The sequence below is a fragment of the Nerophis ophidion genome, linkage group LG05, assembly GCF_033978795.1.
Source record: "Nerophis ophidion isolate RoL-2023_Sa linkage group LG05, RoL_Noph_v1.0, whole genome shotgun sequence".
In the NCBI taxonomy this organism is placed as follows: Eukaryota; Metazoa; Chordata; class Actinopteri; order Syngnathiformes; family Syngnathidae; genus Nerophis; species Nerophis ophidion.
In genome coordinates this window covers 15,517,092-15,538,185 of record NC_084615.1, presented here as the reverse complement: position 1 = coordinate 15,538,185, position 21,094 = coordinate 15,517,092, and the positions used below count along the sequence as shown (strand labels likewise).

Sequence of the window (21,094 nt, the reverse complement as noted above, 5' to 3'; positions counted from 1 at the left end):
GTGTAGTAGGTGCAAAGAATAATATACTGTACAGTAGGTGTAAAGAATAATGTACTGTACAGTAGGTGTAAAGAATAATACACTGAACAGTAGGTGCAAGCAATATAACCATAGATGCAGGGAATAACATACTGTACAGTAGGTGCAATGAATAATATACTGTACAGTAGGTGCAAGGAATAATATAGTGTACAGTAGGTGCAGGGAATAATATACTGTGTAGTAGGTGCAAAGAATAATATACTGTACAGTAGGTGTAAAGAATAATATAGTGTACAGTAGGTGCAGGGAATAATATACTGTGTAGTAGGTGCAAAGAATAATATACTGTACAGTAGGTGCAAGCAATATAACCGTAGATGCAGGGAATAACATACTGTACAGTAGGTGCAAGGAATAATATACTGTACAGTAGGTGCAAAAATATACTGTACAGTAGGTGCAAAGAATAATACACTGAACAGTAGGTGCAAGGAATAATACACTGTACAGTAGGTGCAAATAATAATATACTGTACAGTAGGTGCAAAGAATAATACACTGAACAGTAGGTGCAAGGAATAATGCAGTAGGTGCAAGGAATACTCTACAGTAGGTGCAAGGAATAATATACTGTATTGTAGATGTAAAAAATAATACACTGTACAGTAAGTCCAAAGAATAATATACTGTACAGTAGGCGTAATGAATAATATAGTGTACAGGAGGTGTAATGAATAATATACTGTACAGTGGGTGCAAGCAATATAACCGTAGATGCAGGGAATAACATACTGTACAGTAGGTGCAAAGAACAATATTCTGTACAGTAGGTGCAAGGAATAATACAGTATACTGTACAGTAGGTAAATCGTCCAATCATCTAAGGTCTATGAAGTCATTATTATCAGTGGAGATTTAACAGTAATTACTCCTGTGAGCATCCAAAAGGTCACAAGAAAGCGAGGGCGAGCTGTAATGGTTACAAGTGTGGTCAGGTGAGCGGCCTCGTGAATGTTGAGGAACTTTCTAGCAGCCTGGCTTGAGCAGCAGATGTGCCAATTCCAAAAATCAATGAAGCGCATTCAGAGAGCAAGTGAAGGAACATACGACCTCTTCTAGTCGACTCCACCCACCGCTTCTACGTCCATCAGCCGCTGACGCAGCAGCAGGTTGTCTTTCTCCAGCTCTCTCAGCGAGGAGCATCGGGTCCTGGCGTCGGCCAGCTGACCTTCTAGAAGTTCTCTGGTCTCCTGCAGCGCTGCACACAGCTGCTGCTGCTCCTGCACACGCAAACACAAAACCCTCACACTTCCAGTATTCTCTTTTTTTTTCTGCAAATCTCACCTCCATGAAAGGAGAGTAAACACTAACACTGTGCTGTATGTTTGGAGATTTTATGTTAAAAAGTGCTCTTTAACCTAAACTTTACTGTAACTCTGGACTTCTTTAACATTGCAGGAATCATGAGACTTTAGTGGAATATGACTCAAGTAAAAAGTCGTCCTACCGAGGAGAAACATGGAGGAAAGTCGTCCTCCTGAGGAGGAACATGGAGGAAAGTCATCTTCCCAAGGATGAACATGGAGGAAAGTCATCCTCCCGAGGAGGAACATGGAGGAAAGTCGTCTTCCCGAGGAGGAACATAGAGGAAAGTCGTCCTCCCGAGGAGGAACATGGAGGAAAGTCATCCTCCTAAAGAGGAACATGGAGGAAAGTCATCCTCCTAATGGGGAACATGGAGGAAAGTCATCCTCCCGATGAGGAACATGGAGGAAAGTCATCCTCCTAAAGGGGAACATGGAGGAAAGTCATCCTCCCGATGAGGAACATGGAAGAAAGTCATCTTCCCGAGGAGGAACATGGAGGAAAGTCGTCCTACTGAGAAGGAACATGGAGGAAAGTCATCCCCCTGAGGAGGAACATGGAGAAAAGTCATTCTCTACATGAGGAACATGGAAGAAAGTCATCTTCCCGAGGAGGAACATGGAGGAAAGTCGTCCTCCCGAGGAGGAACCTGGAGGAAAGTCATCCTCCTGAGGAGGAAAATGGAGGAAAGTCATCCTCCCAAGGAGGAACATGGAGGAAAGTCATCCTCCTGAGAAGGAACATGGAGGAAAGTCATCCAGCCGAGTAGGAACATGGAGGAAAGTCATCCTCCTGAGGAGGAACATGGAGGAAAGTCATCCTCCTGAGGAGGAACATGGAGGAAAGTCATCCTCCCGAGGAGGACCATGGAGGAAAGTCATCCTCCCGATGAGGAACATGGACGAAAGTCGTCCTCCCGAGGAGAAACATGGAGGAAACTCGTCCTCCCGGGGAGGAACATAGAGGAATGTCATCCTCCTAAAGAGGAACATGGAGGAAAGTCATCCTCCTAAAAAGGAACATGGAGGAAAGTCATCCTCCCGATGAGGAACATGGAGGAAAGTCGTCCTCCTGAGGAGGAACCTGGAGGAAAGTCGTCCTCCTAAGGAGGAACATGGAGGAAAGTCATCCTGCCGGTGACGAACATTGAGGAAAGTCATCCTGCCGAGGAGGAACATGGAGGAAAGTCGTCCTGCCGAGGAGGAACATGGAGGAAAGTCGTCTTAGTAAGGAGGAACATGGAGGAAAGTCATCCTGCCGGGGAGGAACATGGAGGAAAGTCGTCTTAGTAAGGAGGAAAATGGAGGAAAGGCATCCTCCTGTGGAGAAACATGGAGGAAAGTCATCCTTTTGAGGAGGAACATGAAGGAAAGTCGTCTCCCTAAGGAGGAACATGGAGGAAAGTCATCCTCCTAAGGAGGAACATGGAGGAAAGTCATCCTCCCGAGGAAGATCATGGAGAAAAGTCGTCCTCCCGAGGAGGAACATGGGAGGAAAGTCGTCCTCCCGAGGAGGAACCTGGAGGAAAGTCGTCCTGCCGAGGAGGAACATGGAGGAAAGTCGTCTTAGTAAGGAGGAACATGGAGGAAAGTCATCCTGCCGAGGAGGAACATGGAGGAAAGTCGTCTTAGTAAGGAGGAACATGGAGGAAAGTCATCCTGCCGGGGAGGAACATGGAGGAAAGTCGTCTTAGTAAGGAGGAAAATGGAGGAAAGGCATCCTCCTGTGGAGGAACATGGAGGAAAGTCATCCTTTTGAGGAGGAACATGAAGGAAAGTCGTCTCCCTAAGGAGGAACATGGAGGAAAGTCATCCTCCTAAGGAGGAACATGGAGGAAAGTCATCCTCCCGAGGAAGATCATGGAGAAAAGTCGTCCTCCCGAGGAGGAACATGGGAGGAAAGTCGTCCTCCCGAGGAGGAACCTGGAGGATAGTCGTCCTGCCGAGGAGGAACATGGAGGAAAGTCATCCTTTTGAGGAGGAACATGAAGGAAAGTCGTCTTCCTAAGGAGGAACATGGAGGAAAGTCATCTTCCCGAGGAGGAACATGGAGGAAAGTCGTCCTCCTGAGAAGGAACATGGAGGAAAGTCATCCTCCTGAGGAGGAACATGGAGAAAAGTCATCCTCTTCAGGAGGAACATGGAAGAAAGTCATCTTCCCGAGGAGGAACATGGAGGAAAGTCATCCTCCTGAGGAGGAACATGGAGAAAAGTCGTCCTCCCGAGGAGGAACATGGAGGAAAGTCATCTTCCTTAGGAGGAACATGGAAGAAAGTCATCCTCCTGAGGAGGAACATGGAGGAAAGTCATCCTCCTAGGGAGGAACAAGGAGGGAATTCATCCTCTTAAGGAGGAACTTGAAGGAAAGTCGTCCTCCTGAGAAGGAACATGGAGGAAAGTCATCCTCTTGAGAAGGAACATGGAGGAAAGTCATCCTCTTGAGAAGGAACATGGAGGAAAGTCATCCTCTTGAGGAGGAACATGGAGGAAAGTCATCCTCCTGAGGAGGAACATGGAGGAAAGCCATGCTGCCGAGGAGGAACATGGAGGAAAGTCGTCTTCCTAAGGAGGAACATGGAGGAAAGGCATCCTCCTGAGGAGGAACATGGAGGAAAGTCATCCTTTTGAGGAGGAACATGAAGGAAAGTCGTCCTCTTAAGGAGGAACATGGAGGAAAGTCATCCTCCAGAGGAAGATCATGGAGAAAAGTCGTCCTCCCGAGGAGGAACATGGGAGGAAAGTCATCCTCTTGAGGAGGAACATGGAGGAAAGTCATCCTCTTGAGGAGGAACATGGAGGAAAGTCATCCTTTTGAGGAGGAACATGAAGGAAAGTCGTCTTCCTAAGGAGGAACATGGAGGAAAGTCATCCTCCTAAGGAGGAACATGGAGGAAAGTCATCCTCCCGAGGAGGAACCTGGAGGAAAGTCGTCCTGCCGAGGAGGAACATGGAGGAAAGTCATCTTCCCGAGGAGGAATTTGGAGGAAAGTTGTCCTTTTGAGGAGGAAAATGGAGGAAAGTTGTCCTCCCGAGGAGGAACATGGAGGAAAGTCGTCCTCCCGAAGAGGAACATGGAGGAAAGTCATCCTCCCGAGGAAGAACATAGAGGAAAGTCGTTCTCCCGAGGAGGAACATGGAGGAAAGTCGTCCTCCCGAGGAGGAACATGGAGGAAAGTCATCCTCTTGAGGAGGAACATGGAGGAAAGTCATCCTCCCGAGGAAGAACATAGAGGAAAGTCGTTCTCCCGAGGAGGAACATGGAGGAAAGTCATCCTCTTGAGGAGGAACATGGAGAAAAGTCATCCTCTTGAGGAGGAACATGGAGGAAAGTCATCCTCTTAAGTAGGAACATGGAGGAACGTCGTCCTCCCGAGGAGGAACATGGAGGAAAGTCATCTTCCCGAGGAGGAACATGGAGGAAAGTCGTCCTCCTGAGAAGGAACATGGAGGAAAGTCATCCTCCTGAGGAGGAACATGGAGAAAAGTCATCCTCTTCAGGAGGAACATGGAAGAAAGTCATCTTCCCGAGGAGGAACATGGAGGAAAGTCATCCTCCTGAGGAGGAACATGGAGAAAAGTCGTCCTCCCGAGGAGGAACATGGAGGAAAGTCATCTTCCTTAGGAGGAACATGGAAGAAAGTCATCCTCCTGAGGAGGAACATGGAGGAAAGTTGTCCTCCCGAGGATGAACATGGAGCAAAGTCATCTTCCCGAGGAGGAACATGGAGGAAAGTCGTCCTCCTGAAGAGGAACATGGAGGAAAGTCATCCTCCTGAGAAGGAACATGGAGGAAAGTCATCCAGCCCTGTAGGAACATGGAGGAAAGTCATCCTCCCGAGGAGGACCATGGAGGAAAGTCATCCTCCCGATGAGGAACATGGACGAAAGTCGTCCTCCCGAGGAGAAACATGGAGGAAACTCGTCCTCCCGAGGAGGAACAGAGAGGAAAGTCATCCTCCTAAAGAGGAACATGGAGGAAAGTCATCCTCCTAAAAAGGAACATGGAGGAAAGTCATCCTCCCGATGAGGAACATGGAGGAAAGTCGTCCTCCTGAGGAGGAACCTGGAGGAAAGTCGTCCTCCTAAGGAGGAACATGGAGGAAAGTCATCCTGCCGGGGACGAACATTGAGGAAAGTCATCCTGCCGAGGAGGAACATGGAGGAAAATCGTCTTAGTAAGGAGGAACATGGAGGAAAGTCATCCCGAAGGGGAGGAACATTGAGGAAAGTCATCCTGCCGAGGAGGAACATGGAGGAAAGTCGTCCTGCCGAGGAGGAAAATGGAGGAAAGGCATCCTCCTGTGGAGGAACATGGAGGAAAGTCATCCTTTTGAGGAGGAACATGAAGGAAAGTCGTCTACCTAAGGAGGAACATGGAGGAAAGTCATCCTCCTAAGGAGGAACATGGAGGAAAGTCATCCTCCCGAGGAAGATCATGGAGAAAAGTCGTCCTCCCGAGGAGGAACATGGGAGGAAAGTCGTCCTCCCGAGGAGGAACCTGGAGGAAAGTCGTCCTGCCGAGGAGGAACATGGAGGAAAGTCATCCTTTTGAGGAGGAACATGAAGGAAAGTCGTCTTCTTAAGGAGGAACATGGAGGAAAGTCGTCCTCCTGAGGAGGAACATGGAGTAAAGTCATCCTCCTGAGGAAGATCATGGAGAAAAGTCGTCCTCCCGAGGAGGAACATGGGAGGAAAGTCGTCCTCCCGAGGAGGAACCTGGAGGAAAGTCGTCCTGCCGAGGAGGAACATGGAGGAAAGTCGTCCTCCCGAGGAGGAAAATGGAGGAAAGTCGTCCTCCCGAGGAGGAACATGGAGGAAAGTAATCCTCCTAAGGAGGAACATGGAAGAAAGGCATCCTCTTAAGGAGGAACATGGAGGAAAGTCATCCTCCTAGGGAGGAACAAGGAGGGAATTCATCCTCTTAAGGAGGAACATGGAGGAAAGTCGTCCTCCTGAGAAGGAACATGGAGGAAAGTCATCCTCTTGAGGAGGAACATGGAGGAAAGTCATCCTCTTGAGGAGGAACATGGAGGAAAGTCATCCTCCTGAGGAGGAACATGGAGGAAAGCCATGCTGCCGAGGACCATGGAGGAAAGTCATCCTCCCGATGAGGAACATGGAGGAAAGTCGTCCTCCTGAGAAGGAACATGGAGGAAAGTCATCCGCTTGAGGAGGAACATGGAGGAAAGTCATCCTCTTGAGGAGGAACATGGAGGAAAGTCATCCTCTTGAGGAGGAACATGGAGGAAAGTCATCCTCCTGAGGAGGAACATGGAGGAAAACCATGCTGCCGAGGAGGAACATGGAGGAAAGTCGTCTTCCTAAGGAGGAAAATGGAGGAAAGGCATCCTCCTGAGGAGGAACATGGAAGAAAGTCATCCTTTTGAGGAGGAACATGAAGGAAAGTCGTCCTCTTAAGGAGGAACATGGAGGAAAGTCATCCTCCAGAGGAAGATCATGGAGAAAAGTCGTCCTCCCGAGGAGGAACATGGGAAGAAAGTCATCCTCTTGAGGAGGAACATGGAGGAAAGTCATCCTCTTGAGGAGGAACATGGAGGAAAGTCATCCTTTTGAGGAGGAACATGAAGGAAAGTCGTCTTCCTAAGGAGGAACATGGAGGAAAGTCATCCTCCTAAGGAGGAACATGGAGGAAAGTCATCCTCCCGAGGAAGATCATGGAGAAAAGTCGTCCTCCTCGAAAGTCGTCCTCCCGAGGAGGAACCTGGAGGAAAGTCGTCCTGCCGAGGAGGAACATGGAGGAAAGTCATCTTCCCGAGGAGGAATTTGGAGGAAAGTTGTCCTTTTGAGGAGGAACATGGAGGAAAGTTGTCCTCCCGAGGAGGAACATGGAGAAAAGTCGTCCTCCCGAAGAGGAACATGGAGGAAAGTCATCCTCCCGAGGAAGAACATAGAGGAAAGTCGTTCTCCCGAGGAGGAACATGGAGGAAAGTCGTCCTCCCGAGGAGGAACATGGAGGAAAGTCGTCCTCCCGAGGAGGAACATGGAGGAAAGTCATCCTCTTGAGGAGGAACATGGAGGAAAGTCATCCTCCCGAGGAAGAACATAGAGGAAAGTCGTTCTCCCGAGGAGGAACATGGAGGAAAGTCATCCTCTTGAGGAGGAACATGGAGGAAAGTCATCCTCTTAAGTAGGAACATGGAGGAAAGTCGTCCTCCCGAGGAGGAACATGGAAGAAAGTCATCTTCCCGAGGAGGAACATGGAGGAAAGTCGTCCTCCTGAGAAGGAACATGGAGGAAAGTCATCCTCCTGAGGAGGAACATGGAGAAAAGTCATCCTCTTCAGGAGGAACATGGAGGAAAGTCATCTTCCCGAGGAGGAACATGGAGGAAAGTCGTCCTCCTGAGGAGGAACATGGAGGAAAGTCATCCTCCTGAGGAGGAACATGGAGAAAAGTCGTCCTCCCGAGGAGGAACATGGAGGAAAGTCATCTTCCTTAGGAGGAACATGGAGGAAAGTCATCCTCCTGAGGAGGAACATGGAGGAAAGTTGTCCTCCCGAGGATGAACATGGAGCAAATTCATCTTCCCGAGGAGGATCATGGAGGAAAGTCGTCCTCCCGAGGAGGAACATGGAGGAAAGTCATCCTCCTGAGGAGGAACATGGAGAAAAGTCGTCCTCCCGAGGAGGAACATGGAGGAAAGTCATCTTCCTTAGGAGGAACATGGAGGAAAGTCATCCTTTTGAGGAGGAACATGAAGGAAAGTCGTCTTCCTAAGGAGGAACATGGAGGAAAGTCATCCTCCTAAGGAGGAACATGGAGGAAAGTCATCCTCCTGAGGAGGAACATGGAGGAAAGTTGTCCTCCTAGGGAGGAACATGGAGGAAAGTTACCTTGAGCTGAGTGCGTGTCACCTCCAGGCCGTGCAGCCGCTGTTTGCAGCTCTGGACTTCATGCTGGAGATGGTCGGCCCGTGCAGCTCGCTCCCGAACACAGTCCAGCTCGTCCCGCATGGCTCGCGTGACCCTCGCCTCGTTCTGCAGGCAGCGGCTCTGCACACATGGGATTTGTAAATACATGAGAAGTATTGACCTGGATATAAGACCACCCTAAATATAAGACCACCCTGAATAAAAACCTGCCACTCTTTCAGGCAAAATGCATCTTTTTTTAAAAGTTCTGTATTTACAAAACCCAAAACCACCTTGTGTAACAAGTTCCAAAAAAAGCATTTTTACCAGTGTGTTACGTGGCCTTTCCTTGTAACAACACTCTGTAAAGGTTTGGGAACTGAGGAGACACATTTTTGAAGTGGACTTCTTTCCCATTCTTGCTTGATGTACAGCTTAAGTTGTTCAACAGTCTCCCGCCTCATATTTTAGCCTTCATATTGCACCACACATTTTCAATGGCATCGTCTTGCACAAATAAGCAGGGGCGTCCATGATAACAACGTATGTTGCTCCAACAGTTGTATGTACGTTTCAGTATTAATGTTGCCTTCACAAATGTGTAAGTTAACCATGCCCCCATACCATCACACATGCTGACTTTTACACTTTCACCCTAGAAAGTCCGGATGGTTCTTTTCCTCTTTGTTCAGGAGGACTGGGTGTTGTCGATAAATGGCTTAGGCTTTGCAAAGTAGAGTTTTAACTTGCACTTACAGATGCAGCGACCAATTGTAGTTACTGACAGTGGGTTTCTGAAGTGTTCCTGAGCCCACGTGGTGATATCCTTTACACACGTATGTGGCTTTTTGTTGCAGATTCCCTCAACTTTCTGATGATATTACAGAGATTAGATGGTGAAATCCCTAAATTCCAGTTGAACATTAATCCTCCTCTGCTGTTGGCTAACTTCCTTTGTGACACTTTGTTTACAACAGGTGAGGCGGCTGCACCTGTGCAGGTGTGAGTGACAGGGAGAAAAGCGCATTTGGCAACACCTGCAATGCCTACATCCATACATGAACTCGGAATATAAATATTTATCAAACTTTTTTCTCCAAAAAGAATACTTTCTTACATTTACGTGAAGTACTTGCTGACATAAAATAGTTCAAAAAGCTAGAAAATAAGAATAAATAAATAAAACTACTTTGCATTGCTGATTATAGCACAAGACCCTTAGGGAGCACAATGATAAATAATGATAAAAAATTATATATGTATTTTTTTTGTATTATCTTTCAGTAATTTAGTTGTTTTGTAAACATTTCCTCTTTTAATTTCGAGATTTTCACTTGACTCTTTCTTACAGAGAATTAAAAGGGACAAATTCAGTAAAAACTTATTTAAATAAGTACTTAAATGTATAACTAAATTGGAATTAAATATGAATATGTGTTATTAAATATAAGATTACATTTAATTGTTTTTAAGTTAATTTATCAAATACTCCCATATTTTTAATCATTTAATATTTTGGATTTAATTATTCATTTTTTTTCCTCATTTATTGAATTATTTCATGGTGTAATTATATTATGATTTAATGATTTATTTGATTGTTGCACGAACAAGCGTGTGAACGCTTCATTCATTCTTTGTATCTGTCAAAGTCACCTTTAAACTCAGTGGGCGGGGCTTATAAGAATCTCCTCCAATCACTGCTTTGCCTGCAACTTTGGGAAGCATTTCAAAACATGACACCTAAGCAGCATTTAAAGATCTTTCAAGAGTCGGTGGTGGATATTTTACACCTTTCAGAATATTTGCAAGCAGCAGTTCAAGTACAGGAAGTTGTCGGAGTTATTCAAATATGATCAGCACTTCTCTGGTCGACAGGTGTGACAAATCAGGTGATAGGACCCGTCCACTTTGACAGAACTTCATGTTGACCAAATAAACCAGTAAATGGTGAAATAATGAATTCAATCATTAGTTATTACATTATTAATCGAAGAATAACCTAATAAAGTAGTTTGTTAAATATTGAAATAATTACATGGATGAATAATTAAAAGTAATTTACATTATATTAATTAATTACACCTTTACTGCTAATATATAGTATACCAATCATACCTTTACTGCTAGTAGATAGTATACCTAGTATACCTATACTGTTAATAGATAATATACCTATTATACCTTTACTGCTATTACATAGTATACCAATCATACCTTTACTGCTAGTAGATAGTATACTTATCATACTTTTACTGCTAGTAGATAGTATACCTATCATACTTTTACTGATAATAGATAGTATACCTATCATACCTTTACTGCTAGTAGATAGTATACTTATGATACCTTCAGTGCTGGTAGATAGTATACTTATTATACATTTACTGCTAGTAGATAACATACCTATTACACCTTTACTACTAGTAGATAGTATGCTTATTATACCTATACTGTTAATAGATAGTATACCTATTATACCATTACTGCTAGTAGATAGTATACCTATTATACATTTACTGCTAGTAGATAGCATACCTATTACACCTTTACAAGTAGTAGATAGTATACCTAGTATACCTATACTGTTAATAAATAATATACCTATTATACATTTACTGCTAGTAGATAGTATACCTATCATACCTTTACTGCTAGTAGATAGTATACCAATCATACCTTTACTGCTAGTAGATAGTATACCTAGTACACCTATACTGTTAATAGATAATATACTTATTATACCTTTACTGCTAGTAAATAGTATACCAATCATACCTTTACTGCTAGTAGATAGTATACCTATCATACTTTTACTGCTAGTATATAGTATACTTATCATACATTTACTGCTACCAAATAGTATACTTATGTTACCTTCAGTGCTAGTAGATAAGATACCTATTACACCTTTACTACCAGTAGATAGTATGCTTAGTATATATATACTTAGTATATATATACTGTTAATAGATAGTATACCTATGATACCTTTACTGCTAGTAGATAGTATACTTATCATACCTTTAGTGCTAGTAGATAGTATACCTATGATACCATTACTGCTAGTAGATAGTATACTTATCATACCTTTAGTGCTAGTAGATAGTATACCTATGATACCATTACTGCTAGTAGATAGTATACTTATCATACCTTTACTGCTAGTAGATCGTATACCTATGATACCATTACTGCTAGTAGATAGTATACTTATCATACCTTTACTGCTAGTAGATAGTATACCTGATACCTTTTTCTGCAGCTTTTTGATCTCTTCTTCCATCAAGTGAATCTCCTGCTTGTAGTCCAATAATTGATCACCTTTGTCGTCCCTGAAAGACAGCAGTAAGTCACCACGTGTGTGTGTGTGTGTGTGTGTGTGTGTGTGTGTGTGTGTGTGTGTGTGTGTGTGTGTGTGTGTGTGTGTGTGTGTGTGTGTGTGTGTGTGTGTGTGTGTGTGTGTGTGTGTGTGTGTGTGTGTGTGTATTCCGAGGTATAAAAGTAGTGAGAATGTCGGACGTTTGCGTTGAAAAAAGCCAAAGTTTCAAATCAAAAAGTTTCACGTTCAGCTTTGAACTTGTTTTGTTTGTCCCTCAACACTATTTTTTAACAATTATTTTTTAGTCACGGGACACTTTTTTCTGACATGGATGTTTATTTTTTCATCTGTGTGTGTGAAATATAGTGATTTACTAACGCCATGTTGTTAAGACAAACATTTGTGTCATAAATAAGTATATTATTATTCTTAGTTCAAATAAAAACAAAAAAAAACAGCTTTTTCTAATTTAATTTAAAGCTTTTGGCTCTTTTTTTTTCTAAATGTTAAGCTGGTCTCGCTTTGCTCGACATTTTTAATTCCAAGAGACAAAACTCAAATAGAATTTGAAAATCCAAGAAAATATATTAAAGACTTGGTCTTCACTTGTTTATATAAATTCATTATTTTTTTTACTTTGCTCCTTAAAATTTTCAGAAAGACAATTTTAGAGAAAAAATACAACCTTAAAAAGGATTTTCTGGATTTTTAAACACATATATCTTTTAAACTTTTAAATTCCTTCCATTTCTTTCCTGACAATTTAAATCAATGTTCAAGTAAATTATTTTTTTTTGTAAAGAATAATAAATACATTTTAATTTAATTCTTCACTTTAGCTTCTGTTTTTTTGACGAAGAATATTTGTGAAATATTTCTTCAAACTTATTATGATTAAAATTCCCAAAAAATATTCTGGCAAATCTAAAACATCTGTTGAATCAAATTTAAATCTTATTTCAAAGTCTTTTGAATTTCTTTTTAAATGTTTGTTCTGGAAAATCTAGAAGAAATAATGATTTGTCTTTGTTAAAAATATAGCTTGGTCCAATTTGTTATATATTCTAACAAAATGCAGATTGGATTTCAACCTATTTAAAACATGTCATCAAAATTTTAAAATTAATATTCATCAGGAAAAATGACTAATGATGTTCCATAAAACCTTTTTTTATTTTTTCAAAAAGATTCGAATTAGCTATTTTTTCTCTTCTTTTTTTCGGTTGAATTTTGAATTTTAAAGAGTCGAAATTGAAGATGAACTATGTTTCATAGCTTATATTTATTGTGAGAAATCATTAAGATGATCAGTGTTTCCACAAAGATAAATATAATTAATTATTAATAACAACATAAGAGTTAAAGGTAAATTGAGCAAATTGGCTATTTCTGGCAATTTATTTAAGTGTGTATCAAACTGGTAGCCCTTCGCATTAATCAGTACCCAAGAAGTAGCTCTTGGTTTCAAAAAGGTTGGTGACCCCTGCATCAGGTATATTTGCACCAAGTATCGGCATGGGATCGGTATTCCTGATACCAGCCTGAATTGGACTTTAGTATCGGATGGGAGAGAAAATGAATGTCATGTCGCATCATAATTGGTTGTGAACACTAGAATATATATATATATATATATATATATATATATATATATATATATATATATATATATATATATATATATATATATATATATATATATATATATATATAATTTTTTTTTTTTTTAGGTTGCTCTGTATTGATCCCAGAGTGGGCAAGTAAGCTGTGACTGGTGAAGAAAAAAAATTGTTTATGAAGTTAATGTTGATGTCTTTGAGATATACAAACCCCGTGTCCATATGAGTTGGGAAATTGTGTTAAATATAAATATAAACGGAATACAATGATTTGCAAATAATTTTTAACCCATATTCAGTTGAATATGCTACAAAGACAAGACATTTGATGTTCAAACTCATAATCTTTATTTTTTTTTGCAAATAATAATTAACTTAGTATTTAATGGCTGCAACACGTGCCAAAGTAGTTGGGAAAGGGCATGTTCACCACTGTGTTACATCACCTTTTCTTTTAACAACACTCAATAAACGTTTGGGAACTGAGGAAACTAATTGTTGAAGCTTTGAAAGTGGAATTCTTTCGCATTCTTGTTTTATGTAGAGCTTCAGTCGTTCAACAGTCCGGGGTCTCTGCTGTCCTATTTTACGCTTCATAATGCGCCACACATTTTCCATGGGATACAGGTCTGGACTGCAGGCAAACCAGGAAAGTACCTGCACTCTTTTACTACGAACCCACGCTGTTGTAACACGTGGCTTGGCATTGTTTTGCTGAAATAAGCAGGGGTGTCCATGATAACATTGCTTGGATGACAACATATGTTGCTCCAAAACCTGTATGGACCTTTCAGCATTAATGGTGCCTTCACAGATGTGTAAGTTACCCATGCCTTGGGCACTAATACACCCCCATACCATCACAGATGCTGGCTTTTGAACTTTGCGCCTATAACAATCCGGATGGTTATTTTCCTCTTTGTTCTGAAGGACACCACGTCCTCTGTTTCCAAATATAATTTGAAATGTGGACTCGTCAGACCACAGAACACCTTTCCACATTGCATCAGTCCATCTTAGGTAAGCGCGAGCTCAGCCAAGCTGTCGGTGTTTCAGGGTGTTGTTGAGAAATGGGTTTGGCTTTGCATAGTAGAGTTTTAACATGCACTTACAGATGTAGCAACCAACTGTAGTTACTGACAGTGGTTTTATCAAGTCTTCCTGAGCCCATGTGGTGATATCCTTTACACACTGATGTCGGTTTTTGATGCAGTACCGCCTGAGGGATCAAAGGTCCGTAATATTATCGCTTACGTGCAGTGATTTCTACAGATTCTCTGAATCTTTTGATGATTTTACGGACCGTAGATGGTAAAATCCCTAAATTCCTTGCAATAGTTCATTGAGAAATGTTGTTCTAAAACTGTTTGACAATTTGCTTACAAAGTGGTGACCCTCACCCCATCCTTGTTTGTGAATTACTTAGCATTTCATGGAAGCTGCTTTTATACCCAATCATGGCACCCACCTGTTCCCAATTAACCTGCACACCAAATAAGTGTTTGATGAGCATTCCTCAACTTTATCAGTATTTGTTGCCAACTTTCCCAACTTCTTTGTCACGTGTTGCTGGCATCAAATTCTAAAGTTAATGATTATTTGCACACAAAAAAATGTTTATCAGTTTGAACATCAAATATGTTGTCTTTGTAGCATTTTCAACTGAATATGGGTTGAAAAAGATTTGCACATCATTGTATTCTGTTTATATTTACATCTAACACAATGGAAACGGGGTTTGTATATTTGACAGTGTACATTTTCAAAAGCGGGTTTCATTTGCGTGATTTAAAAGTGAGAAAATGTGCAACAAAGCATTTCCGATGTATATAATCTAGTGGAGTAGAACCATCACAGGTCTCCTTGAAAAAGTCCTTGAATGGACTTCAGTGGACTAATGAACACAAAGAGATAAATAAATAAATCCAATGACCCTTCTTACGCTGGTAATTAAGTTCAACTGGAGTTGATGCAGACAAATGAGAGGCGGCCCATTTACCAGGATTTTATGTGAAAAGTCTGTTTTTGTAATGGATGAATGCAGGATGAATGTAATTAGGGACCGATGTCCCCTGGGACAGAAGACCCTATTGTATTTCTAAGGTTTTATTCTTTTATTTTTTTAACGGAACCGAATGTTCCTTTGGGACAGAAGACCCTATTGTATTTCTAAGGTTTTATTTTTATTTTTATTTTAAGGGACCGAATGTCCCTTTGGGACAGAGGACCCTATTGTATTTCTAAGGTTTTATTCCTTTTTTTTTATTAAGGAACCGAATGTCCCTTTGGGACAGAGGACCTTATTGTATTTCTAAGGTTTTATTTCTTAATTTTTTTTTAAGGAACTGAATGTCCCTTTGGGACAGAGGACCCTATTGGACATATTCTAAGATGGCGGCGCCCGGACGGGCTGCAACATCGCGGAGCTCTTGCTAAAGATGGAACATTTGACAGAAATACCGGACAATTCTGCAAACTTCATGGCTGGCTCACATCGTGGTCACTCCGTGATCACGTACGACCGCCAGACACTTCTGGATGTGGACATATCGGGCCGTTTTGGACTGATAGACGCGTGCTTGCTAGACCTGCTAACTAGCATGGGAATACTTCGGCGGCTACATCCAGCGGCCTGTGAAGCAGCGGAGTATAGTAGCAGCGGGGGCCGTCTACGGAGCAGACGCCAGCGGTGTGATCGGAAACGCGGATGTCGAGCGGGGCTAAAAACAAAGCAGAAGGCTAATCCCCACAGAACACCACTTCCCTCCATCCTGAAGCCGGATTTAAATGGAAGACGCGAGACTACTGGTCTGGGTAAGGAGTCAGTTAAATTAGAACAAGTTTTTTCTGCTTTGAGTGTTTCAGAGTTGGACATGTGTTCTACTGAGGTGGCAAACTATGATGCGTGCAGTTTATCAAAGCAACAAACAAACAATCGCAACATGCGTTCTACTGAGTTGGCGAACTATGATGCGTGCAGTTTATCAAAGCAACAATCAAACAATCGGAAAATTCCCGTCGTATCAATTCCTAGATATGGTCGTAATTATACTAAATGCACTGGGCATAATAAACACAACATTATTAATATTGCTACTACGGATAATTTGATCAAAAATTCCCTAAAACAGCCCACTACCTATAATATAGGTTTTTTAAACACAAGATCATTGTCTTCCAAAACGTTGTTAGTTAATGATATCATCAGAGACAACAATCTTAACGTCATCGGTCTCAGAGAAACCTGGCTTAAACCAAACGACTTTTTTGCGCTAAATGAGGCATGTCCTCCTAACTTTACACATGCGCATATTGCCCGTCCTCTTAAAAGGGGTGGAGGGGTCGCACTAATATACAACGAAAACTTTAACCTTAGTCCTAACATAAATAATAAATATAAATCGTTTGAGGTGCTTACTATGAGGTCTGTCACACCGCTGCCTCTACACCTGGCTGTTATCTACCGCCCCCCAGGGCCCTATTCGGACTTTATCAATGAATTCTCAGAGTTTGTTGCTGATCTAGTGACACACGCCGATAATATAATCATAATGGGGGACTTTAATATCCATATGAATACCCCATCGGACCCACCGTGCGTAGCGCTCAAGACTATAATTGATAGCTGGGGTCTCACACAAATAATAAATGAACCCACGCATCGCAACGGTAATACGATAGACCTAATGCTTGTCAGGGGTATCACCGTTTCCAAAGTTACGATACTCCCGTATACTAAAGTATTGTCCGATCATTACCTTATAAAATTCGAGGTTCAGACGCATGTTCGTCAAACTAATAATAATAATAACTGCTATAGCAGCCGCAACATTAATACGGCCACAACGACAACTCTTGCTGACCTACTGCCCTCGGTAATGGCACCATTCCCAAAATATGTGGGCTCTATTGATAACCTCACTAACAACTTTAACGACACCCTGCGCGAAACCATTGATAACATAGCACCGCTAAAGTTAAAAAAGGCTCCAAAAAAGCGCACCCCGTGGTTTACAGAAGAAACTAGAGCTCAGAAATGATTATGTAAAAAACTGGAACGCAAATGGCGCACGACTAAACTTGAGGTGCACCATCAAGCATGGAGTGATGGTTTAATAACTTATAAACGCATGCTTACCTTAGCTAAAGCTAAATATTACTCAAATCTCATCCACCGTAATAAAAACGATCCTAAATTTTTGTTTAGTACGGTAGCATCGCTAACCCAACAAGGGACCCCTTCCAGTAGCTCCACCCACTCAGCTGATGACTTTATGCAATTCTTTAGTAAGAAAATTGAAGTCATTAGAAAGGAGATTAAAGACAATGCATCCCAGCTACAACGGGGTTCTATTAACACTGATACGATGGTATATACGGCGGATACAGCCCTCCAAAATAGTTTCTCTCGTTTTGAGGAAATAACATTAGAGGAATTGTTACAACGTGTAAATGGAATAAGACAAACAACATGTTTACTTGACCCTCTTCCTGGGAAACTGATCAAGGAGCTCTTTGTATTATTAGGTCCATCAGTGCTAAATATTATAAACGTATAACTTTCCTCGGGCACTGTTCCCCTAGCATTCAAAAAAGCGGTTATTCATCCTCTTCTTAAAAGACCTAACCTCGATCCTGACCTCATGGTAAACTACCGACCGGTGTCTCACCCTCCCTTTATTTCAAAAATCCTCGAAAAAATTGTTGCGGAGCAGTTAAATGAACACTTAGCGTCTAACAATCTATGTGAAACCTTTCAATCTGGTTTTAGGGCAAATCACTCCACGGAGACAGCCCTCGCAAAAATGACTAATGATCTATTGCTAACGATGGATTCTGATGCGTCATCTATGTTGCTGCTCCTCGATCTTAGCGCTGCTATCGATACCGTCGATCATAATATTTTATTAGAACGTAACAAAACACGAATTGGTATGTGAGACTTAGCCCTGTCTTGGTTTAACTCTTATCTTACTGATAGGATGCAGTGTGTCTCCCATAACAATGTGACCTCGGACTACGTTAAGGTAACGTGTGGGGTTCCCCAGGGTTCGGTCCTTGGCCCTGCACTCTTCAGCATCTACATGCTGCCGCTAGGTGAGATCATACGCAAATACGGTGTTAGCTTTCACTGTTATGCTGATGACACCCACCTCTACATGCCCCTAAAGCTGACCAACACGCCGGATTGTTGTCAGCTGGAGGCGTGTCTTAATGAAATTAAACAATGGATGTCCGCTAACTTTTTGCAACTCAACGCCCAAAAAACGGAAATGCTGATTATCGGTCCTGCTAGACACCGACCTCTATTCAATAATACAACTCTAACATTTGACAACCAAACAATTAAACAAGGCGACAAGGTAAAGAATCTGGGTATTATCTTCGACCCAACTCTCTCCTTTGAGGCACACATTAAAAGCGTTACTAAAACGGCCTTCTTTCATCTCCGCAATATCGCTTAAAATTCGCTCCATTCTGTCCACTAAAGACGCTGAGATCATTATCCATGCGTTTGTTACGTCTCGCCTCGACTACTGTAACGTATTATTTTCGGGTCTCCCCATGTCTAGCATTAAAAGATTACAGTTGGTAGAAAATGCGGCTGCTAGACTTTTGACAAGAACAAGAAAGTTTGATCACATTACGCCTGTACTGGCTCACCTGCACTGGCTTCCTGTGCACTTAAGATGTGACTTTAAGGTTTTACTACTTACGTATAAAATACTACACGGTCTAGCTCCATCCTATCTTGCCGATTGTATTGTACCATATGTCCCGGCAAGAAATCTGCGTTCAAAGGACTCCGGCTTATTAGTGATTCCCAAAGCGCAAAAAAAGTCTGCGGGCTATAGAGCTTTTTCCGTTCGGGCTCCAGTACTCTGGAATGCCCTCCCGGTAACAGTTCGAGATGCCACCACAGTAGAACCATTTAAGTCTCACCTTAAAAGTCATTTGTATACTCTAGCCTTTAAATAGACTCCCTTTTTAGACCAGTTGATCTGCCATTTCTTTTCTTTTTCTCCTATGTCCCACTCTCCCTTGTGGAAGGGGTCCGGTCCGATCCGGTGGCCATGTACTGCTTGCCTGTGTATCGGCTGGGGACATCTCTGCGCTGCTGATCCGCCTCCGCTTGGGATGGTTTCCTGCTGGCTCCGCTGTGAACGGGACTCTTGTTGCTGTGTTGGATCCGCTTTGGACTGGACTCTCGCAACTGTGTTGGATCCATTATGGATTGAACTTTTACAGTATCATGTTAGACCCGCTCGACATCCATTGCTTTCCTCCTCTCCAAGGTTCTCATAGTCATCATTGTCACCGACGTCCCACTGGGTGTGAGTTTTCCTTGCCCTTATGTGGGCCTACCGAGGATGTCGTAGTGGTTTGTGCAGCCCTTTGAGACACTAATGATTTAGGGCTATATAAGTAAACATTGATTGATTGATTGATATTGTATTTCTAAGGCTTTATTTTTATTTTTTTTAAGGAACCGAATGTCCCTTTGGGACAGAGGACCCTATTGTATTTCTAAGGTTTTTATTCTTTATTAGGGACCGAATGTCCCTTTGGGACATAAGACCCTATTGTATTTCTAAGGTTGTATTTATTCATTTTTTTAGGGACCAAATGTCCCTTTGGGACAGAGGACCCTATTGTATTTCTAAGGTTTTATTTATTTATTTTTTTAGGGACCGAATGTCCCTTTGGGACAGAGGACCCTATTGTATTTCTAAGGTTGTATTCTTTATCAGGGACCGAATGTCCCTTTGGGACAGAAGACCCTATTGTATTTCTAAAGTTTTATTTTTATTTTTTTTAAGGAACCCAATGTCCCTTTGGGAGAGAGGTCCCTATTGTATTTCTTAGGTTTTTTTTTTTTTTTTTTTTTTAAAGAACCGAATGTCCCTTTGGGACAGAGGACCCTATTGTATTTCTAAGGTTTTATTCTTTATTAGGGACCAAATGTCCCTTTGGGACAGAAGACCCCATTGTATTTCCAAGGTTTTATTTTTTTTATTTTTTTTTTAGGGACTGAATGTCCCTTTGAGACAGAAGACCCTGTTGTATTTCTAAGGTTTTATTCTTTATTAGGGACCGAATGTCCCTTTGGGACAGAGGACCCTATTGTATTTCTAAGGTTTTATTCTTTTTTTTTTAAGGAACCGAATGCCCCTTTGGGACAGAGGACCCTTTTGTATTTCTAAGCTTTTATTCTTTATTAGGGACCGAATGTCCCTTTGGGACAGAAGACCCCATTGTATTTCTAAGGTTTTATTTTTTTATTTTTTTTTAAGGAACCGAATATCCCTTTGGGACAGAGGACCCTATTGTATTTCTAAGGTTTTATTTTTATTGATTTTAAGGAACCGAATGTCCCTTTGGGACAGAGGACCCTTTTGTATTTCTAAGCTTTTATTCTTTATTAGGGAACGAATGTCCCTTTGGGACAGAAGACCCCATTGTATTTCTAAGGTTTTATTTTATTATTATTTTTTAAGGAACCGAATGTCCCTTTGGGACGAAGGACCCTATTGTATTTCTAAGGTTTTATTTTTATTTTTTTTAAGGAACTGAATGTCCCTTTGGGACAGAGGACCCTATTGTATTTCTAAAGTTTTATTTTTATTTTTTTGTAGGAACCGAATGTCCCATTGGGACAGAGGACCCTATTGTATTTCTAAGGTTTTAGTTTTTTTTTTTTTTTAAGGAACCGAATGTCCCTTTGGGACAGAAGACCCTATTGTATTTCTAAGATTTTATTTTTATTTTAGGGACCGAATGTCCCTTTGGGACAGAGGAACCTATTGTATTTCTAAGGTTTTATTCTTTTTTTTTAAGGAACCGAATGTCCCTTCGGGAAAGAGGACCCTATTGTATTTCTAAGGTTTTATTCTTTTTTTTTAAGGAACCGGATGTCCCTTTGGGACAGAAGACC

At 41.7% G+C, this 21,094-nt stretch overlaps 2 protein-coding genes across 5 annotated transcripts in view; both read right to left on the bottom strand.

Moving 5' to 3' along the window:
- The window catches only part of rom1b (retinal outer segment membrane protein 1b), a 164,699-nt gene that overhangs the window by 51,181 nt on the left and 92,424 nt on the right, over nucleotides 1-21,094 (bottom strand). The window lies entirely within an intron of this gene.
- The window catches only part of ccdc88b (coiled-coil domain containing 88B), a 159,054-nt gene that overhangs the window by 86,333 nt on the left and 51,627 nt on the right, over nucleotides 1-21,094 (bottom strand). For all 4 annotated transcript variants that reach the window (XM_061900180.1, XM_061900181.1, XM_061900182.1 and 1 more), the window contains 3 exons: nucleotides 11,471-11,552; nucleotides 8,200-8,358; nucleotides 1,116-1,262 (listed from right to left, as the gene is read on the bottom strand). In XM_061900180.1, coding sequence (XP_061756164.1) covers nucleotides 1,116-1,262; nucleotides 8,200-8,358; nucleotides 11,471-11,552 — 388 coding nt within the window. The remainder of the gene's footprint in view (nucleotides 1-1,115; nucleotides 1,263-8,199; nucleotides 8,359-11,470; nucleotides 11,553-21,094) is intronic.